This window comes from Salvelinus sp. IW2-2015, unplaced genomic scaffold, assembly GCF_002910315.2.
Source record: "Salvelinus sp. IW2-2015 unplaced genomic scaffold, ASM291031v2 Un_scaffold1546, whole genome shotgun sequence".
NCBI classification, from domain to species: Eukaryota; Metazoa; Chordata; class Actinopteri; order Salmoniformes; family Salmonidae; genus Salvelinus; species Salvelinus sp. IW2-2015.
Window position 1 is genome coordinate 21,347 of NW_019942978.1, and position 22,145 is coordinate 43,491.

At 43.6% G+C, this 22,145-nt stretch overlaps 1 protein-coding gene across 1 annotated transcript; it reads right to left on the minus strand.

Annotated features, from left to right (window-relative positions):
* Positions 1–11,272: 11,272 nt before the first annotated feature.
* On the minus strand, positions 11,273–21,769 carry LOC112071203 (DNA replication licensing factor mcm2). The gene is made up of 16 exons (XM_024138652.1): positions 21,671–21,769; positions 20,583–20,776; positions 19,832–19,995; positions 19,270–19,397; positions 19,046–19,184; positions 18,630–18,849; positions 17,871–18,078; positions 17,477–17,611; positions 17,009–17,200; positions 15,956–16,049; positions 15,457–15,707; positions 14,230–14,469; positions 13,797–14,039; positions 12,784–12,966; positions 12,222–12,377; positions 11,273–11,930 (listed from the first exon to the last, which is right to left on the minus strand). Exons 1-16 carry the CDS (start codon positions 21,674–21,676, stop codon positions 11,820–11,822), a joined length of 2,664 nt encoding a protein of 887 aa, XP_023994420.1. The 5' UTR covers positions 21,677–21,769; the 3' UTR covers positions 11,273–11,819.
* Positions 21,770–22,145: the final 376 nt, after the last annotated feature.

The window sequence follows — 22,145 nt, forward strand, 5'->3', positions numbered from 1 at the left end:
ACGGCGTGCTCGCTATCTCTGAGGGTTCTAAAGATCGCCAGTGGTGGCACTTATTCGTAAGAGTAGGGTGTTAACCCCCGGTGTCCTGGCTAAATTCCCAATCTGGCCCTCACCATCACGTCACCTAATTACATCCCCAGTTGACATTGGCTCATTCATCCCCCTCCTCTCCCCTGATAACTTATTCCCCAGGTCGTTGTGCAAATGAGAATTGTTCTCAGTCAAACTTACCTGGCTAAAAAGTAACAGTAAATAAATAAATAAATAAATGGTTTGGCAGCGAAAAGCTGTGAAATTTTTTTTTTGGCGGCAGGGGACTGGCAGACCAGTCAGGATCGAGGGAAAGATGAACAGAGCAACTAGTTACAGAGAGATCCTAGATGGAAACCTCGCTCCAAGAGGCACTCAGGACCTCAGACTGGGGCAAAGGTTTTCAACCTTCCAACAGGACAACGACCCTAAGCACACAGGCCATGACCAACACAGCAGTGGTTCAGGACAAAGTTCTCTGAATGACTTAGTGTCCCAGCCAGAGCCCGGACTTGAAACCGAACTAAAACATTTCTGGCAGAGACCTGAAAATTAGCTGCTACAGCGACGGCTCCCATCCAACCCGTTTGACAGAGCTTGTGAAAAGGATCTACAGAGAATAAACTCCCCAAATAAAGGTGTGCCAAGCTGTGTAGCTCATACACAAGAAGACTTCAGGCCTGTAATCACTGCCAAAAGGTGCTTCAACAAGTACTGAGTAAAGGGTCTGAATACTTATGTCTAATGTGAATATATAGATTATAGATATTCTTTTTTTTTACTATTGCTTAAATTTCAAAACCTGTTTTTGCTTTGTCCATTGTGGGTATTGTGTGTTAGATTGATGAGGAAAAAACAACTTGAAATCCAGGGTTTTAGAATATGGCTGCATAAAGTTTTTAAAAAAATGTTTGAAAGTCAAAGAATCTGGATACTTTCTCCAAATGCACTGTAATATTAATAATCTAAAAATAATGATTTGAGATATAGTCACTGAGGAAACAAACTCACCGGTTTTAGGATATTGAAAATCCTTTCCTGATTGTCGTGAAGCCAGCCAGCCAGCCAACCCACACACAGCCAGCCAGCCAGCCAACCACAGCCAGCAGCCAGCCAGCCAGTCAGCCGCCAGTGCAGTGGAAAGCATTGTGTTGAAGTAAACACATTTCACAGAGCCAGTGGAGAGAGGGAGTTTCAGAAAAGCCTATAGGCTACTGTACCGAAATGCTGTCCTTGTTCTTCTGTGCCTGCATAGTGCTTAAAAACAGATGTCAGCACTACTGTAAATGTCAGCACACTACTGTAAATGTCAGCAGCTACTGTAAAGTGTCGATGTTTAGAGCAAAAACAAGTAATATTCTCATTGGCTGGTATGGAAATAGGACAGAAAATAATACAAATCTCCTCATAAAAATGAGGAAGTTGGCAAATGATTGCCTGAGTCTGGATGTGGTGAAAAGGATATAGAGAATGATGGTGTAGCCTGGTTCCATACCAGATAGGCCACTCCTCTGACTATTCGTTTTCATTGAACCATACAAAAAGGAGACTCCTCGCGCTACGCCGTTTTCATTGAGACCATACAATGACAAGGAGACTCCTCTGCTACCGCCGTTTCATTGAACCATACAATACAAGGAGACTCCTCTGCCTTCCGCCCTTTTTCATTGAACCATACAATTAAGGAGACTCCTCTGCCTACTGCCGTTTCATAACCATACAATACAAGGAGCTCCTCTGTCTACCGTTTTCATAACCATACAATACAAGGAGTTGGCTATAGCACTGAGTGGCAAACACTAATTACGTGTTCTGATGGTTCACAATGCTCCATGCATTAATATCTGTCAAGTACAGTGTCACTACAATTAAACTATGGGTTGAGGGTTGAGTGGTAAGCCACTTAACTCAGAAGGAAAACAACTGTTCCACTGACTGTCAAGATAAATGTGTGTACTGTCAAGATAAATGTGTGTACTCTCTAGTAATGGATAATCTCCAACCAGGTTTGACTGTGCTGTGCTCGTCGTGTCCAGTATAATGACTAGCCTGTAGGAGCGCCCTAACTTCATTAAAGCCTACAAATAACTGGTTCCTTAGTAATCAATTGTAGATCTATACAATCCAGCTCCTTGTGAGTTTGGTGTTGCTTCTCAACTGTCTGAGGACAGACTTCTTTGTATAGGCTGTGTACTACACAGGAACAGGCAAAAACACTGGTACTGTACTGTAAACTATAATATTTATTGTTTTGACATCTATTTTAAATCTGAATCATCTCATGATGACAGATTACACAAAAAGAAAAACAAATCATATATTTAAAAACACACTGGTTTCATGTTTAAACACAGGTCTAATTGAATTAATTCACTACTGCACCAATCAGTGGGTCCACTTTTATAATAAGCCTCACAATGAGTCACATTCAACATTCTCTTCTATTCAAGTAGGAATGACAGAGCATAACTACATGGTTCTCTTTGGATACATCCAGGCCCCCCCTTTGTTGGGCAATAGAATGATGATGACAATTTTATGCTCTGTGAATATTGCATTAGAAAACACGGCGTGTGTGATTTATGATCGCTGCAGAAACACACTCAGTGAGACATATGAGCTTTTGTTCATACTTCTAGTAGAAGGAAGAGATCCTGTTAGAAAACACGATAACCACCATTTAAACAATTACAAATGATAACCATTTTGTGTATCAATGTTTCAACAACCAAGCAATTCAATTGAAAGATATTGAGCGCGTAGTTTACATTGATTTGGGCTATCATGCGACACCAATAACAGTAACTAGACTACAGTAGCGCGCGCAGACCTGCAATAATAAAAAACAAGACTCACGGAATAAAAGCGGGCGAAGCAGGCCTGCCATGGACTGCAGCGAAAACAATTCCAGACTATTTAGAACTGTTATTACTCGTTGGTTTTCAGCTGTAGCGGGCGGAGAGAACGCACCTCATCGCATACTGGCTGGTTAAGAAAACGCTAAGCGTGATAAGCGTCTGAACTTGGATGCTCCGGTTCACGATTATCTGCATCCTCTCAGCGCTGTGTGTGTGTGGAGACAGGCTCGCACTGACAGATGCTGCTACTATGGCGCTTTCAAGACAACTCGAAAACTCGGTATCCTCGAGTTAAAAATGTATGTACGTTATTGGTCTATTCTGATATTTTCTGGGAAGTTCCGGCACCATGTTTCTTCAACGAGTGTGCAAGTCGGAAATTTCCGAGTTGTCATGAACGCGGCATATGACAACGGCGTCTGTGCGGGCATAAGCACCCGTCAGTGTCACATAATGTAAACAAGACACTTCAAGGTAACCCTCTCGTCTGAATTAAATTGTTGACAGTCACATTCTTTCGTGTAAATGATAGCACGGGTGCAGTGATTAATTTAAACTAGAAGAACAGGCCTTTATGTATTCTACCAATTGTACCCCACACACCCACAGTGGGTTTTCTGATAGAGCTGTAGAGATGCAACCTGGTTCAGAGCATATTCGTATTATTATTTTAGTAAATCGAGGACACCGTATTTTAGTATGACATGTGACATTTCGTATGAACTTGTGGATGTCCATCATGCTGATGATATGTTACGAATGTGCAAACTCCTACACATGTTACAAATTACTTTCGTAAGTGTTATGAATTTGCAAATCATAACATATCATACCATGAGCGACATCCCAAAATTTGTTGTAGCTAACGTTAGCTAGGTGGCAAATGCTAACGTTAGCTAGCTCTGGTTGGACGTAAGAGTTAGAGGTTAAAGTGTTAGATAGGGTAGCTAAAAAGGTTTAGGTTAGGAGAAAGGTGAAGGGAAGTTAGCAAACAGTGCAAGAGTAGGAATATGGTGGTGGGTTGGTGGTTGGCTAGAAACGTGTGCTCAAAGATGAGTGCGTGCGTGCGTCTTTTTGGTGTGGTGGGCCAGGTCGCAGTTGCAAATGAGAACTTGTTCTCAACTAGCCTACCTGGTTAAATAAAGGTGAAATAAATAAAAAAAAATTAAAAAAAACACAGCCAGCCAGCCAGCCAGCCAGTCAGCCAGCCAGTGCAGTGGAAAGCATTGTGTTGAAGTAAACACATTTCACAGAGCCAGTGGAGAGAGGGAGTTTCAGAAAAGCCTATAGGCTACTGTACCGAAATGCTGTCCTTGTTCTTCTGTGCCTGCATAGTGCTTAAAACAGATGTCAGCACTACTGTAAATGTCAGCACTACTGTAAATGTCAGCACTACTGTAAATGTCAGCACTACTGTAAATGTCAGCACTGGACCAATAGAGCAACAAGGTAATATTCTCATTGGCTGGTATGGAAATAGGACAGAAAATAATACAAATCTCCTCATAAAAATGACGACGTTGGCAAATGATTGCCCTGAGTCTGGATGTGGTGAAAGGATATAGAGAAATGGTGTAGCCTGGTTCCATACCAGTAGGCCAACTCTTCTGACTACTGCCGTTTTCATTGAACCATACAATACAAGGAGACTCCTCTGACTACCGTTTTCATTGAACCATACAATATAAGGAGACTCCTCTGCCTACCGCCGTTTTCATTGAACCATACAATGCAAGGAACTCCTCTGCCTACCGCCGTTTTCATTGAACCATACAATACAAGGAGACTCCTCTGCCTACCGCCGTTTTCATTGAACCATACAATATAAGGAGACTCCTCTGCCTACTGCCGTCTTCATTGAACCATACAATACAAGGAGACTCCTCTGTCTACCGTTTTCATTTAACCATACAATACAAGGAGTTGGCTATAGCACTGAGTGGCAACACTAATTAGTGTTCTGATGGTTCACAATGCTCCATGCTATTAATATCTGTCAAGTACAGTGTCACTACAATTAAACTACTGTCTCTTATACACATCTAGATGTGTATAAGAGACAGCTATAATACTGAGTGGCAACACTAATTAGTGTTCTGATGGTTCACAATGCTCCATGCTATTAATATCTGTCAAGTACAGTGTCACTACAATTAAACTATGGGTTGAGGGGTTGAGTGGTAAGCCACTTAACTCAGAAGGAAAACAACTGTTCCACTGACTGTCAAGATAAATGTGTGTACTGTCAAGATAAATGTGTGTACTCTCTAGTAATGGAATAATCTCCAACCAGGTTTGACTGTGCTGTGCTCGTCGTGTCCAGTATAATGACTAGCCTGTAGGAGCGCCCTAACTTCATTAAAGCCTACAAATAACTGGTCTTCCTTAGATAATCAATTGTAGATCTATACAATCCAGCTCCTTGTGAGTTTGGTGTTGCTTCTCAGCTGTCTGAGGACAGACTTCTTTGTATAGGCTGTGTACTACACAGGAACAGGCAAAACACTGGTACTGTACTGTAAACTATAATATTTATTGTTTTGACATCTATTTTAAATCTGAATCATCTCATGATGACAGATTAACAAAAAAGAAAAACAATCATATATTTAAAAACACACTGGTTTCATGTTTAAACACAGGTCTAATTGAATTAATTCACTACTGCACCAATCAGTGGGTCCACTTTTATAATAAGCCTCACAATGAGTCACATTCAACATTCTCTTCTATTCAAGTAGGAYATGACAGAGCATAACTACATGGGTTCTCTTTGGATACATCCAGGCCCCCCTTTGTTGGGCAATAGAATGATGATGACAATTTTATGCATCTGTGAATATTGCATTAGAAAACACGGCGTGTGATTTATGATCGCTGCAGAAACACACTCAGTGAGACATAMTGAGCTTTTGTTCATACTTCATAGTAGAAAGGAAGAATCCTGTTAGAAAACACGAATAACCACCATTTAAACAATTACAAATGATAACCATTTTGTGTATCAATGTTTCAACAACCAAGCAATATTCAATTGAAAGATATTGAGCGCGTAGTTTACATTGATTTGGGCTATCATGCGACACCAATAACAGTAACTAGACTACAGTAGCGGCGCAGACCTGCAATAATAAAAACAAGACTCACGGAATAAAAGCGGGCGAAGCAGGCCTGCCATGACTGCAGCGAAAACAATTCCAGACTATTTAGAACTGTTATTACTCGTTGGTTTTCAGCTGTAGCGGGCGGAGAGAACGCACCTCATCGCATACTGGCTGGTTAAGAAAAACGCTAAGCGTGATAAGCGTCTGAACTTGGATGCTCCGGTTCACGATTATCTGCATCTCTCTCAGCGCTGTGTGTGTGTGGAGACAGGCTCGCACTGACAGATGCTGCTACTATGGCGCTTTCAAGACAACTCGGAAACTCGGTATCTCCGAGTTAAAAATGTATGTACGTTATTGGTCTATTCTGATATTTTCTGGGAAGTTCCGGCACCATGTTTCTTCAACGAGTGTGCAAGTCGGAAATTTCCGAGTTGTCATGAACGCGGCATATGACAACGGCTGTCTGTGCGGGCATAAGCACCCGTCAGTGTCACATAATGTAAACAATGACACTTCAGAGGTAAACCCTCTCGTCTGAATTAAATGTTGACAGTCACATTCTTTCGTGTAAATGATAGCACGGGTGCAGTGATTAATTTAAACTAGAAGAACAGGCCTTTATGTATTCTACCAATTGTACCCCACACACCCACAGTGGGTTTTCTGATAGAGCTGTAGAGATGCAACCTGGTCTCAGAGCATATCGTATTATTATTTTAGTAAATCRGAGACACCGTATTTAGTATGACATGTGACATTTCGTATGAACTTGTGGATGTCCATCATGGTATGATATGTTACGAATGTGCAACTCCTACACATGTTACAAATTACATTTCGTAAGTGTTATGAATTTGCAAATTCATAACATATCATACCATGACGGACATCCCAAAATTTGTTGTAGCTAACGTTAGCTAGGTGGCAAATGCTAACGTTAGCTAGCTCTAGGGGTTAACGTTAAGAGTTAGGTTAAAGTTTTAGGATAAGGGTTAGCTAAAAGGTTTAGGTTAGGAGAAGGGTTAAGGGAAGGGTTAGCAAACATGCAAAGTAGAATAATTTTTTGTTGTTGTTGCTAACTAGCTCAAATGCTAAAGTTGTCCGTGATGAGATTCGAACACGCACACTCCTTTCATTTGTGTTAAGTAAACGTAGCATGTCAAACTAATTTGAGTGTCATAGTACGTCTAGTCTATGTTACGTCTAGTCTATGAGACCAGGCTGAGATATACAGCAGGCTAGGAGTTTGATTCACTGATAGACAGATGAAGAGAGACAAAATCAAATCCACAAATTTGATCTGTCACGTGCGTCATAAACAATCGGTGAGACTACGAGTGAAACGCTTACTTACGGGTCCTTTTCTAACAAAGCAAAGTAAAAAAGAAAAACAAAAGAGATAGTGACACAAGGAATACATTTCACAGCAAATAGCAATGACAGGTAATTGAGGTAGCTGAGGTAGCCATGGAGTGCATTCAGAAAGTATTCACACCCCGTTGACTTTTTCCACATTTTGTTACGTTACAGCCTTATTCTAAAATGGATTATATCATTATCCCCCCTTGTCAATCTACATGCAATACCCCATAATGACAAAGAGAAAACTTATGGTAGAGTGGCCAGACAGAAGCCACTCCTCAGTAAAAAAGGCACATGACAGKCCACTTGGAGTTTTCCCAAAAAGCACCTAAAAGGACTCTCAGACCATAAGAAACAAGATTCTCAGGTCTGATGAAACCAAGATTGAACTCTTTGTCCTGAATGCCAAGTGTTACATCTGGAGGAAACCTGGCACCATCCCGACGGTGAAGCATGGTGGTGGCAGCATCATGTTTTGGGGATGTTTTTCAGAGGCAGCTCTGGAGCAGGTTTTCATCTAGGATCTCTCTGTACTCCGTTCATCTTAGATGAAAACCTGCTCCAGAGCGCTCAGGACCCCAGACTGGGGTAAAGGTTCACCTTCCAACAGGACAACAAACCTAAGAACACAGCCAAGACAAGGCAGGAGCAGCTTTGGGACAAGTCTCAATGTCCTTGAGTGGCCCAGCCAGAGCCTGGACTTGAACCCGATCGAACATCTCTGGAGAGACCTGAAAATAGCTGTGCAGCAACGCTCCCCGTTTAACCTGACAGAGCTGGAGGATCTGCAGAGAAGAATGGGAGAAACTCCCCAAATACAGGTGTGCCAAACTTGTACCCAAGAAGAATCAAGGCTGCAATTGCTGCCAAAGGTACTTCAACAAAGTACTAGGGTATAMTAAAGGGTCTGAATTCTTATGTAAATGTTATTTCAGTTTTGTATTTTTAATACATTTGCAAAGATTTCTAAAAAKCAATTTTTGCTTTGTCATTGTGGGGTATTGTGTGTAGATTGATGAGGGGGAAAAAACAACGTAATCAATTTTAGAATAAGGCTGTAACGTAACAAAATGTGGGAAAATTCAAGGGGTCTGAATACTTTACGAATGTACTTAATGAAGATGGTGACTGTGGTAAACTCAATGTTATCGGATGAATCCCGGAACATACAGTTGAAGTCGGAAGTTTACATACACTTAGGTTGGAGTCATTAAAACTTGTTTTTCAACCACTCCACACATTTCTTGTTTAAACAAACTATAGTTTTGGCAAGTCGGTTAAGACATCTACTTTGTGAATGACAAGTAATTTTTCCAACAATTGTTTACAGATTATTTAACTTAAAATGCACTGTATCACAATTCCAGTGGGTCAGAAGTTTACATACACTAAGTTGACTGTGCATTTAAACAGCTTTGAAAATTCCAGAAAATTATGTCATAGCTTTAGAAGCTTCTGATATGCTTATTTACATCATTTGAGTCAATTGGAGGTGTACCTGTGGATGTATTTCAAGGCCTACCTTCAAACTCAGTGCCTCTCTGCTTGACAGCATGGGAAAATCAAAAGAAATCAGCCAAGACCTCAGAAACAAAATTGTAGACCTCCACAAGTCTGGTTCATCTTTGGGAGCAATTTCCAAATGCCTGAAGGTACCATGTTCATCTGTGCAAACAATAGTACGCAAGTATAAACACCATGGGACAACGCAGCCGTCATACCGCTCAGGAAGGAGACGCGTTCTGTCTCCTAGAGATGAACGTACTTTGGTGCGAAAAGTGCAAATCAATCCCAGAACAACAGCAAAGTACCTTGTGAAGATACTGGAGGAAACAGGTACAAAAGTATCTATATCCACAGTAAAACGAGTCCTATATCGACATAACCTGAAAGGCCACTCAGCAAGGAAGAAGCCACTGCTACAAAACCGCCATAAAACAGCCAGACTACGGTTTGCAACCGCACATGGGGAAAAAGATCGTACTTTTTGAAGAAATGTCCTCTGATCTGATGAAACAAAAATAGAACTGTTTGGCCATAATGACCATCATTATGTTTGGAGGAAAAAGGGGGAGGCTTGCAAGCCGAAGAACACCATCCCAACCGTGAAGCAAGGYGTTGGCAGCATCATGTTGTGGGGGTGCTTTGCTGCAAGAGGGACTGGTGCACTTCACAAAATAGATGATATCACGAGGAAGAAAATGATGTGGATATATTGAAGCAACATCTCAAGACATCAGTCAGGAAGTTAAAGCTTGGTCGCAAATAGGTCTTCCAAATGGACAATGGCCTCAAGCATACTTCCAAAGTTGTGGCAAAATGGCTTAAGGACAACAAAGTCAAGGTATTGGATTGGCCATCACAAAGCCCCGACCTCAATCCTATAGAAAATGTGTGGGCTGAACTGAACGCGTGTGCGAGCAAGGAGACCTACAAACCTGACTGAGTTACACCAGCTCTGTCAGGAGGAATGGGCCAAAATTCACCCAACATATTGTGGGACGTTTGTGGAAAGCTACCAGAAACATTTGACCCAAGTTAAACAATTTAAAAGGCAATGCTACCAAATACTAATTGAGTATATGTAAACTTCTGACCCACTGGGAATGTGATGAAATAAAAGCTGAAATAATTCTCTTTTATTCTGACATTTCACATTCTTAAAATAAAGTGGTGATCCTAACTGACCTAAGACAGGGAATTTTTACTYGGATTAAATGTCAGGAATTCTGAACGTGTCACTACTACTTCCTGTTTAAGTTTTTGCTCGTAAGGAAGCAGGAGATTTAAGGARTATAGGTGTGTCTACAGATACACCAATAGCCATGGGATGTAGAGGTGCCAAGGGTGCTGCTCCACCCCCTGAAAAATGGGAATAGTTAAATCGTRACGGAACAGAGCGCAGACCAAGCGCTAACCGCTTGAACCCGAATTGGCCGTCATCACAGTTCTGGTTAGAGCAGGCAATAAAGGAATTAAAATTCTATGTACACTAATCTTCCAACATTACCATGGGTTATAGAACTGAATGTGGCCATTCTCAAATGAATCAAACCACTATTTTTTGATTAAATATATTTTGTTCGTAAAACGCTCTCCATACCAGTTATAATTCATACATACTTTKCTAACCCCCAAATATGTCTAAATAGACAAGATGGAGTATTTTCTTTACATCTATCAAATTGGTGWTGAAACAGAGKTGAATATGCATATATTTAGATGTATTTCTTTAATTGATCCCTATTTRCTGAACRCYTTCTCTCAATGTATTTTAGTCTGTCAACAAAATGTGCATTAGTAAGATAAATGTACTGAAAAGCCTATTGAAAACACCCAAGAGAAAAATCTGTCGGTAAGCAAGTGGGAGAGTTTCCAGCGGTTGAATTACATGTATTCAGCGTGTGTAATGCAAAGGCCTTCAGAAGGTAAAGCCAGAATACTACTGAGAAGTGTCATTGCCTAAATCAGAAACGGGCCCTTGGTAAATAGTATGCTCTGCGGTTTAATACGCTTTACGTATTCAAACTGAGACGAGCAAAAACGTGAGACTTCCTTCACATTAGAGACAACGCACCACTACACCTACAGATGTCGATGCCTTGCAGTGGRGGCAGGTGACACCGTTTAAGCTTAAAAGGATCTACATTTATTTACWGTTTAATTTAACTAGGCAAGTCAGTTAAGAACAAATTCTTATTTACAATGACGGCCTACCCCGGKCAAACCCTCCCCTAACCCGGACGACGCTGGSCCAATTGTCCGCCGCGCTATGGGAGTCCTGGTCACGGCCGGTTGTGATACAGCCAGTGATAGTGGCGTCTGTAGTGGCYCCTCTAGCACTGAGATGCAGMGCCTTAGACRACCATGCCACTCGGGATCRATGTCTTCAGTACATTCAGGGTGATGACACGCTTCTACAAATGTAATTTATTATCAAAACATGATCCCAGAATTCTAGTCACAGACCAAAACAGAAAATCATGAAGGTGATCAGAAAGTCATTGGTCCAGAAGGAAATAATATTACATCATAGTTCAGTGTCGAGAAGATAGTCTAACTTGAATTCAGATTATCAACAAAAAAAATGTTTTTAAATAATAACTTTCGAAACATTAATACAGTTAAACGTCAAAAAGTCCGTTACAAAAACACACAAGCTGTGTTCCAAGATGTAAAAGTAGAAAGTAGTTTGGAATGCAGGTTTAGTCTACGTTCACAACACTTGTACATTAACAGATACAAATTGTAACATCGATAGCATTAAAATCGGAGCATTTAGATCCTATTAGGATTCTTCTTTTAGCCAACAACAGGATGACAAACATTTACAACTATTTACACATCCCCCCCCCAAAAATCACACCCCTATGGACCCTATTCAAAAGTAGTGAACTACATAGGGAAAGGGTGAATTTAGAACACAGACAGAAGCTAGTCTTTTTTACCCCAGGAAACAGATTTAAAACTGCTGCAGYATCAACTTCTTCTTCATGTCGTGAGAGAACTTGTTGGATCGGAAKGCGTCGCTGTCATAGAACGCTGACAGGTTCTGGATGCTGATCTGTCTGGCCTGGGGAAGGAGAGKACAGAACAATTCAGAAACTATAGCAGTATTGACAACTAAATGTAACAAGATCTTCCCCCCAGGGGAAGAATAGAAATAGATACAGAGATGAATCAAGTTGATATTATTGAGATTAGGCCAACGGTTAGCATCTCGCTAGACAACAGACGAGGGAGAGGAGACGAAACCATCAGACTATTGAGACGGCACCATGATTAGCAGCTTGGTATAGTACATTACCGAGYAAGACATTTTACACCATTCGTTAAGACAACACCGTGACTAGCAGCTCATTACCTTGTCCACCAGGTCTTTCTCTGGGATCTCGATGGTGTCCTGCTGTGCTCCGTACCGGTTCCTCTGATACGCCACCTGCTCTGACACCAGCTGCTTCAGGATGAACAGCAGCAACTCATTGTTGTCTCGTCTGAATGCCAGGTAACGGGCAAACGTCTAGAGAGAAGAGGGAGAGGTTGGTTTCAGAATAAACAGCAGCCAGTTGTCCTGTCTGAAAACCAGTTAACGAGGGAGGAAGGAAGACTGGGTTGGTTTCAGGATGTCACTAGAGGAAGCCGCCTAGCAAGCCCCCTCCTAGGACTGGTTTCCCAGACACCAATTCATATCCATTGAAAGTGAACTTTGCTCGAGGACCCGGGCCCCTAAGGTTCGAGGACCCGGGCCCCTAAGGCTCGAGGACCCGGGCCCCTAAGGCTCGAGGACCCGGGCCCCTAAGGTTCGAGGACCCGGGCCCCTAAGGTTCGAGGACCCGGGCCCCTAAGGTTCGAGGACCCGGGCCCCTAAGGTTCGAGGACCCGGGGACCCAGGCCCCTAAGGTCGAGGAGTCCGTTCCTGTGCTTACCTTCCTCATGCTCCTCATGACGCTGAACTTCTGAGTGTCGATGAAGCTCTCCAGCATGACTCTGATGGCCATGTTGACGTCATCCTCCACGACGTAGTCTCGGAGGTGCATCCTGGCGTGGGCCTCCGCCATGCGGATCATAGACTCGATGTGACGCACCGTGATGGGGATACTGCCTGTCGCCTAGAGAGTAATACATAGATCTATTACTAATAATAAACCGTGAGGAGACACTGGATGTGACGGGGAGCCTGCCTGTCTCCTAGAGAGTAATACATAGATCTATTACTAATAATAAACCATGTGGAGACACTGGATGTGACGGGGAGCCTGCCTGTCTCCTACTCAGTAATAATATGGATGTAAATACACAAGACGTCACACTAACAGGGATGTGATCAGAACAAAATAAATCAGCTGCCTAGAGAAGATATTGCGCTGTGACTCACTATTGATAGTACAGCAGGATGCTGCCAGTCCCCTTACAGCAGACAGGGACAAGACAAAGCTATTGATTCCAGGGTTAAGATCCATTCTTAATTTTTTTTATATTTTTTTTAAGTCAAGACATTCCTATTTGCATTACGGCTGTTCAGGTGTGAGTGAGTCTCATTAATCCTGTCTCTAGGCTGTTCAGGTCTGAGTGAGTCTCATTAATCCTGTCTCTAGGCTCTGGATTTAAACTCACCTGTTCAGGTCTGAGTGAGTCTCATTAATCCTGTCTCTAGCTCTGGGATTAAACTCACCTGTTCAGGTCTGAGTGAGTCTCATTAATCCTGTCTCTAGGCTCTGGGATTTAAACTCACCTGTTCAGGTCTGAGTGAGTCTCATTAATCCTGTCTCTAGGCTCTGGGATATAAACTCACCTGGCTAACAGGATTGTGGTATGCAGGATTCAAACAGATAACCTTAATTTCCTTTTTTTCTCTTCACGTTTGTTCTGAATAGCCAATAGCTAACAAGTTAACGAGACTTTTGTAATCGAGGCAATACTAGACTAGTCACAGACTCACCATGGACTCTTTGCGCAGGTCGCTGTAGATGTGAGCCACCTTATCCTGGTCCATCTGGTTGAGTTTGGGCCGGACTCTTTCCTTGGAGTACATGATGTATTTCCTCAGCAGCTCCTGGGGGATAGGAGGTACATCTGTGGTGTTGGGCAGAACCACCTCCTCCAAGCCAGCCATCCCAGCTTCCTTGTTGCTGGGGTGGTGCTTAATGTGGCTGCCCACCACGAAACGAGCCAGCATCTCATCCTGTTGTAGTAAAGAGAGAGAGAGAGACAGAGAGAGATTAAGGTCTGATGAGAGATGTTGAGTTTTCAGGGTTTTTGTAGAGTACCAATTAAGCAACAGTAGTTATATTACAATCCAGTTTGTACCAAAATATATGAAAAAATGTATGAAGGAAGTTAGCATTCGGAAGCTAGTTGAAATGCATCTTTACCTGCACCGGGTCCACAGTATCTCTGACCACACACAGGACGTCAAAACGAGACACGATAGGCTCGGTCAGATCCACGTTCTCAGAGAAGGTCAGAGACGGGTCGTAYCGACCACCGATAGGGTTGGCGGCAGCGATGATGGTACAGCGTGCCTGGAGCGAGGTGACGATGCCGGCCTTGGAGATGGAGATGCTCTGTTGTTCCATGGCCTCGTGGATACTGGTCCTGTCTGCATCGTTCATCTAGAGAGGAGAGACATGTTGAGCACTGGGCCTGGTGGATACTGGTCCTGTCTGCATCGTTCATCTAGAGAGAAGAGACATGTTGAACACGGGCTGTGGATACTGGTCCTGTCTGCATCGTTCATCTAGAGAGGAGAGACATGTTGAACACTGGCCTCGTGGTACTGTCCTGTGCATCGTTCATTCTAGAGAGAGAGACATGTTGAGCACTGGCCTCGTGGATACTGGTCCTGTCTGCATCGTTCATCTAGAGAGAAGAGACATGTTGAGCACTGGCCTGGTGGATACTGGTCCTGTCTGCATCGTTCATCTAGAGAGAAGAGACATGTTGAGCACTGGGCCTCGTGGATACTGGTCCTGTCTGCATCGTTCATCTGGATAGGAGAGACATGTTGAGCACTGGGCCTGGTGGATACTGGTCCGGTCTGCATCATTCATCTAGAGAACAGAGACATGTGAGAACTGGGCCTGGTGGATACTGTCCTGTCTGCATCGTTCATCTAGAGAGGAGAGACATGTTGAGCACTGGGCCTCGTGGATACTGGTCCTGTCTGCATCGTTCATCTAGAGAGGAGAGACATGTTGAGCACTGGGCCTCGTGGATACTGGTCCTGTCTGCATCGTTCATCTAGAAGAGGAGAGATTTTTTAAAGCCTCATACCGTTACCCACATCTGAGTGGGGCCAAGAGTTTTACCTGTCACGTCACATGTTCAGGGAAATCTCATGGCCCCAATTAGAAGTTACCGATCAGAAGAGACTTCCCCCCCACACACCCTGCCCAGAAGAGACGTTCCCCCCCTCCCACACACACTCTGCCCAGAAGAGACCCCCATACACCCTGCCCAGAAGAGACCCACCCCCCCCCCCCCCCCCACACAAAGAAGAGAGACCCAGGCCCTACTCTGAGAAATGTGAATCACAAGCTCCTCCCCCAAATAAAAACGGTTACCAAGGCATCAGCAGATGGGTATAGAATCCCCCTCACCTTATCAAACTCGTCGATGAGACAGACTCCTCTGTCCGCTAACACCAGTGCTCCAGCCTCCAGGGTCCACTCCCTGGTGACCGGGTGTCTCTGTACGTAGGCGGTCAGGCCCACAGCGGAGGCTCCCTGGCCGGTGGTGAACACCGCTCTGCTGGCCACCTTCTCAACGTACTTCAAGAACTGGGACTTGGCTGTACCGGGGTCACCGCACAGGAGCACGTTAAGGTCCCCACGTACCTTGTGTTTCCCACCTAGAAGAGAGCATGGATCAGTCAGTGGATGGTTTTAAATAGTGTTGTGTTATATTTCTTAGTCAGGTTGTGTAATCAAAACTCTGCTCCCAAATCCTCCATTCCTTTCCCCTTGAAGTGTACACTTGTGCACTCCCCCACAGGGATAAAAACAAAATAATAAAATGTAAGCATAGGAGTGGTGCACACTTCAGAGAAAAGGGTATAGAATTGGGACGTAGGAATAGCCTTGTCTATTGTCCACCAACCTGGATTCTTGGGCTCTCCACCAAACAGAGCCAGAGCCAGGCCTCTCTTGATGTCCTCGTGGCCGTAGATGGAGGGGCCGATACTGGCAAAGATCTGCAGAGAGACAGGAGACAGACCAGGGGATGAATAGGGTATATTAATGACACGAGGAACGACAACACGACTAGATAGGAGTTCCTAAAAGCCCTTCGAGCTACGTGTATTGACAAGCAACTTTTACTTCACACATTGAGCTGCGAGACAAAGAGCTTCGCCGCTACTTTAGTTTACCTTCTAGCCAATAGTTCTGAAAGTAGCACCCACGAGCCAAAAGTGGTCGCCGAAAATTGCATACTCTGTCACATATATGTCTATATATATGCACTAAAGTATGTGGACACCCCTTCAAATTAGTGGATTCGGCTATTTCACCAACAACCGTTGCTGACCGGTTTATAAAATTGAGCACACAGCCATGCAATCTCCATAGACAAGCAGTTGAATAGACTTACTGAAGAACTCAGTGACTTTCAATGTGGCACCATCATAGGATGCCACCTTTCCAACAAGTCAGTTCGTCAAATGTCTGTCCTGCTAGAGCTGCCCTGGTCAACTGTATGTTCTGTTATTGTGAAGTGGAAAAGTCAAGGAGCAACAACGTCTCAGCCACGAAGTAGGCCACACAAGCTCACAGAACAGGACTGCCGAGTGCTGAAGAGCGTAGTCTGGCCTCTGTTACAACACTCACTACTGAGTTCCAAACGGCCTGTGGAAGCAACGTCAGCACAAGAACTGTTTGTCTGGAGCTTCATGAAATGGGTTTCCATGGCAGAGCAGCCGCACACAAGCCTAAGAACACCATGCGCAATACCAAGCGTCATCTAGAGTGGTGTAAAGCTCGCCGCCATTGGACTATGGAACAGTGGAAACGCGTTCTCTGGAGCGATGAATCACGCTTCACCCACATCACACCAGCAGGGTGCGGCTGAAATACCTGAATCCACAAATTTGAATGGGGTGTCCACATATGCACAAAAATATATCTCTCTCTCAGCAGGGTCCTCCTAACTCACCCTCTCCCCGATGCGCTCGTCCTTAGACAGCGCCACGATGGCCTTGACGTCCTCGTCAGTGAGCTCGGCCACGGCCACTTTGTTGTCTCTCCGAGCGATATGATTGGCCATGATGACCGTAGCGAACACGGGGAAGCCGTTAGCCATGTTCAGAGAGCCGTCGTAGTTGTTGTTGTAGATGCCCGTCAGTTCCTGGAGGGAAAAACGTTAGAATGTTACTTTTAGGAAAATATTACTTTTTTTAAAAGATGAAAAAGTTGAAATGCTTTTTAAAAATGTTATGCCCCAAATATGAAGAGTTGCTTTGGTATTTTTGGGGTCAAACAACATGGTACATCTACCTATGAAACCATACGTTATAATGGAGTCCTCAGGTCCCTGTACATCACACTAGCAGATCATGTCACTGTACCCTACGCTGTTGAGAAATACAACAACAAAGTTAGTTCTGTTAGGAGTCAGACTCACTATTTCGTCTCCAGGTTTGCATTGGTCCACCAGGTCAGCCAACAGGATGGCATCTTTGGAGCGTGGGAGGCGGCCAGCGGCGATCTTCCCAGGGCTCTCCTGAATGGTGATTCGCTGGTAGTTCTGGTACACAGTCTGTGGAGAAAAAAAGAAAGAAGAAGAAGAAAAAAGAAAAAAAGTGTTATTATTGCACTTTTTCTTCCTGTATTTATTAAATGATGGAAATCAAGTCACCGGGGTCATACGCATGTCAAGAGCCTGATTGGTCGACTGGCACTTGGCTTCACTTCCTCGTTCTAATCTCATTAGATTATCTATTGGTTCACTCACCTAGATTCTGTATTGCTATTGGTCCACTACCTTAGAGCATATCTATTTGGTCGACTGGACTCACCAACTCCATATTGATGTCAAAAGGTCCGAAGGACTGGCACTCAGGGCAAGACCCTGGCTTCACTTCCTGGTTCTGGGACTGGAAAAAGGGCCCCAGGATGAAGTTACACTTGTTACAGTTGTACTTGACCATGCCCAGCTGTGGCAGAACACCTGTACAGCAGGTCACCACTCCACTGGTACGGATCAACTGGTTCAGGTGGAGTTGTCTAGAGAGGACAAGAGGGAAAAACAAAGGATCATGGTTTGGAAAGAGGCAAATCAATCCTATTAGTCCTATAGAGGGAGTGGTGCAAGAGGCTGCATTTGTGAGCACCTCCCCTCTAATATTCTACCTCAAATCACATTTATAAAGCCCTTTTTTTACATCAGCTGTACAGAAACCCAGCCTAAAACCCCAAAGAGCAAGCACTGCAGATGTAGAAGCACAGTGGCTAGGAAAAACTCCCTAGAAAGGCAGGAACCTAGGAAGAAACCTAGAGAGGAACCAGGCTTTGAGGGGTGGCCAGTCCTCTTCTGGCTGTGCCAGGTGGAGATTATAACAGTACATGGCCATTCAAGGATGATCGAACTTTCATAGATGGCCAGCAGGGTCAAATAATAGCTCTGTAAAAACTGTAGACGAGATTAGCCTCAGTCTTTGTTGTTGAAAAAGTTGTCCAGCCCCCATCCCATCTACTAATGCCTACTTTGTATCACTACTTTTAAGTCTACTTTTAAAAACATGGAAGACACGTGATCATTTCCTATCAGTATTTACCTGAGGGATCTCAGCTCTTCGACGAGGGGCAGGTTGCAGATCCTGATGTGGATCTCGTGAGCGATGCGGTCGTATTTGGGGTACATGGCCAGGACTACCTCCTTGGCTGCCTCGTCAAATATCTTCAGCATCTCAGTAGGGGCCTCGGGCAGGAAGTAGGCCAGGACATGCTCCCTGGCTGCTAGGTCCTCGTAGTTCACCACCAGACTCTCCTTGTTCTCTGGAAGTTGTAAATAGGTTATTTACATACATTATATATTTTTTTTAAACATTTTTTCAGCATTTCAGTAGGTGCCTCAGGCAGGAAGTAGGCCAGGACATGCTCCCTGGCTGCTACGTCCTGATAGCTCACCAGTCTGTCCTTGTTCTCTGTGAGAAGTTTAAGATAGATTTAATCTAGTACTTTTATTGAATACCTTTACACATGTCGGTGATCTTCTCCTTGAAGACGTTGTGGCCATTCTCATCCACGTGGGTGCGCAGGAAGTTCTTAAAACGGTGGTATATCTCCAGACGAGGAGCGGCCATCACCACCCACTCCCTGACTGAGTGACCCTACAACCAACCAATCACAGGGAAATAAATAAATACATTTGAAAAAGTCTGAAAAATTAAACAAATAATAAAAACAACTTCTTACTTTCATGTCCTCCAGGTTTTCAATGCTCTCAATCATCTCATCATCCTCTCCCTCCACCCCGGACCCATCTGCAGCCCGCTCAGCCAGGCGACGCCTCCGGGCCGGGCGCTCATCCTCATCCTCACTGTCTGTTTGGAGGAAGAGAATTGAGTAGAAATAAGTAGAGTTCATCGATGCGGCAAGCTTAGGATAATTCTCATCCTCACTGTTATGATGAACAGAAAGGTTTGGGAAGAAAAGTGACCGATTAGTGGAAGTCGTTGATGCAGCAAGGTTTGGAGTTACTTCATACATTCCACAACGGCGTAAGATTACAATATAGTATATGGGCCTAATGCAGTATTTTCAAAGACAAAGGCTCCAGGCCAAACTTACAGGTCTTAAAGGGCCTACAGTATATTTGGCTCTCTGGGCCTTTACCATGACCAGAGTATGGAATATATACACCATAGGACAGTCCTCTCCTGAGTTTGGCCCCTCAAGAGATATATATATATCCTAATTTCCTCAGCCTACCTTCCTTGTCCCTGAATCTCATGTATATAATATTTAACATCCTCACCATAAAGTAGACCTCTCCTCAGCCTGCCTCCCTGCTCCCTGTCTCTTCTCCTCATGGCATCCTCAGCTGCAGCCCTGGCTCCAGGAGACAGCTCCGATAGCTCCTCATCAAGATCCAGACCCTCCTCCTCATACCTGTCTAGCTCAGGGATGGCTCGGTAGTCCCTGTATGGGTGGGGAGATGGCATCAGTGTGGTGAACACAAAAATGCTTTGATAATATAAAAGCAACCAGAACACTATGTAAAGAACTACGTCTTAAGTCAGGATGAGGTAAACGACAAGGATCAATTCCACTTTAAATTAATGTATTTTATTTAACTAGGCAGGTCAGTTAAGAACAAATTCTTATTTACAATGACGGCCTACCAAAAGGCCTCAAGCGGGGGACAGGGGCTGGGATTAAAAATAAATAAATATATATATATATATATATATATAGGACAAAACACAAATCACGATGAGAGACAACATAGCAATGCAGCAACACATGACAACACAGCATGGTAGCAACACAACATGACAACAACACAACATGGTAGCAGCACAAAACAGGGTACAAACATTATTGGGCACAGCCAACAGCACAAAGGGCAAGAAGGTAGAGACAACAATACATCATGCAAAGCAGCCACAACTGTCAGTAAGAGTGTCCATGATTGAATCCCTAAAAAGTATTGAATACTTTTTTTTTTTATTGCAATCATGTTACACAGCAGCACAAGGAAGACTTTAACACCTCCCCTTGCTCACCTCTCCATCGCATCTCCTATCAGTTCCTCCCCATCATCTCCCTCCTCCTCCACCCCTGGCAGAGGACCATCACCCAGGAGCCCCTCTGACTCGTCCTCGAAGGGGGGCAGGTCTCTCCCCGGGCTGGAGGTCAGGTCTCCCCGTCTGGAACCATGGCTGGGGCTAGTTGCCATGTGATATGACTCAGATGAATCCTGACAAAGAGGAGAATACACAGCCCTTGTTAAAATCGATTTGTTAAACTTTGCTAGTTATTTAAGTGATGACTTATAGCATAACAATGTTATTGTAACAAGATGTTCCAATGCGGATTCCCTAAATGTGTTGAGCTCGTAGAAAGTACTGTAACGTTGTAAACAAAGAGCTAACGTTAATTAGCTAGCGAACATGAGCTATATAAATGAAACATTTAATTTTCAAGTTAGTTACCAGGGTATCTCTAGTTAGCTAGCTAACTATGATGGTGACAATGGAGTGCTCGTACGCCGACTGATGGCTGACAACCTGGCAATCAAACTAGCTAGCTAACTACTAGCTAACGTCATAGCTAGCGCACAATACAATTCTAGATTAAACGATTTGTATACCTTTAACATGGCCAATAAAAACGTATAAACTTAATACATGTACTTTCTATCACGTTGATCTCTAACTAAAGTGTTAGTTAACTTTACATCTAGTTATGAGCGGTCTAAGGCACTGCCATCTCAGTGTTAGAGGCGTCACTACAGACCCTGGTTAGATTCCAGGCTGTATCACAACCGGCCGTGATCGGGAGTCCCATAGGGCGACGCACAATGGGCTCAGCGTCAGCCGGGTGAGGCCGTAATTGTAAATAATAATGTTTAACTGACTTGCCTAGTTAAATTGGCAAGTAACATAGCTCCCTAAGATTCGTTGGCAAGACAACGTAGCTAACGTTAGCTAATCTGCTTCCTGCCATGTCCTTCTGCTCTTGCTTTACTAAAGAGCAAAAAGAGAACACGAGCAAGGCTAGCTGACCAATCACAGGAGATAAACAGCCATCTGCGAACTAAGAAACAGCATGCAATATTAATATAAAACTATTTTCTATAATAATCACTCACCGCCATCGTGTATCGCTGGCTTGACTCCGCTGCTTCCACGCAAGTTTTTTTTTCTGACCAGACTTTTCGCGCGAAATCTTCACGTGGTATGGAAAGCGCGCGAAATCTCATGAATATGTAACGTTGAAAACCAAACTCAGTATTATGATTGGTCGGCGCTAATTTATGGCTCTGTGATTGGTCAGTCCTATGGAGACAATTTAGGTGCACTCGTTTTGGTTCGCCCAGCAAGCCGGGTGGTCGGGGTTACCGCTTGTATAACTTCCGTCATAGGACCAACTGATAAATATATTGGGTAACGCTGTCACGCTTGACCATATTTTTGTGTGAAATACACGTTTTATGTTCTTTTTCTAGGAGTGACAATTTATTTTTCGATTAATTTATAGAACAATCTACATTCAAAACATAAAATATTTGACAACATATTACATTTTAATAGATTGAGTACTGTAATTCAAAATATTTGATAATG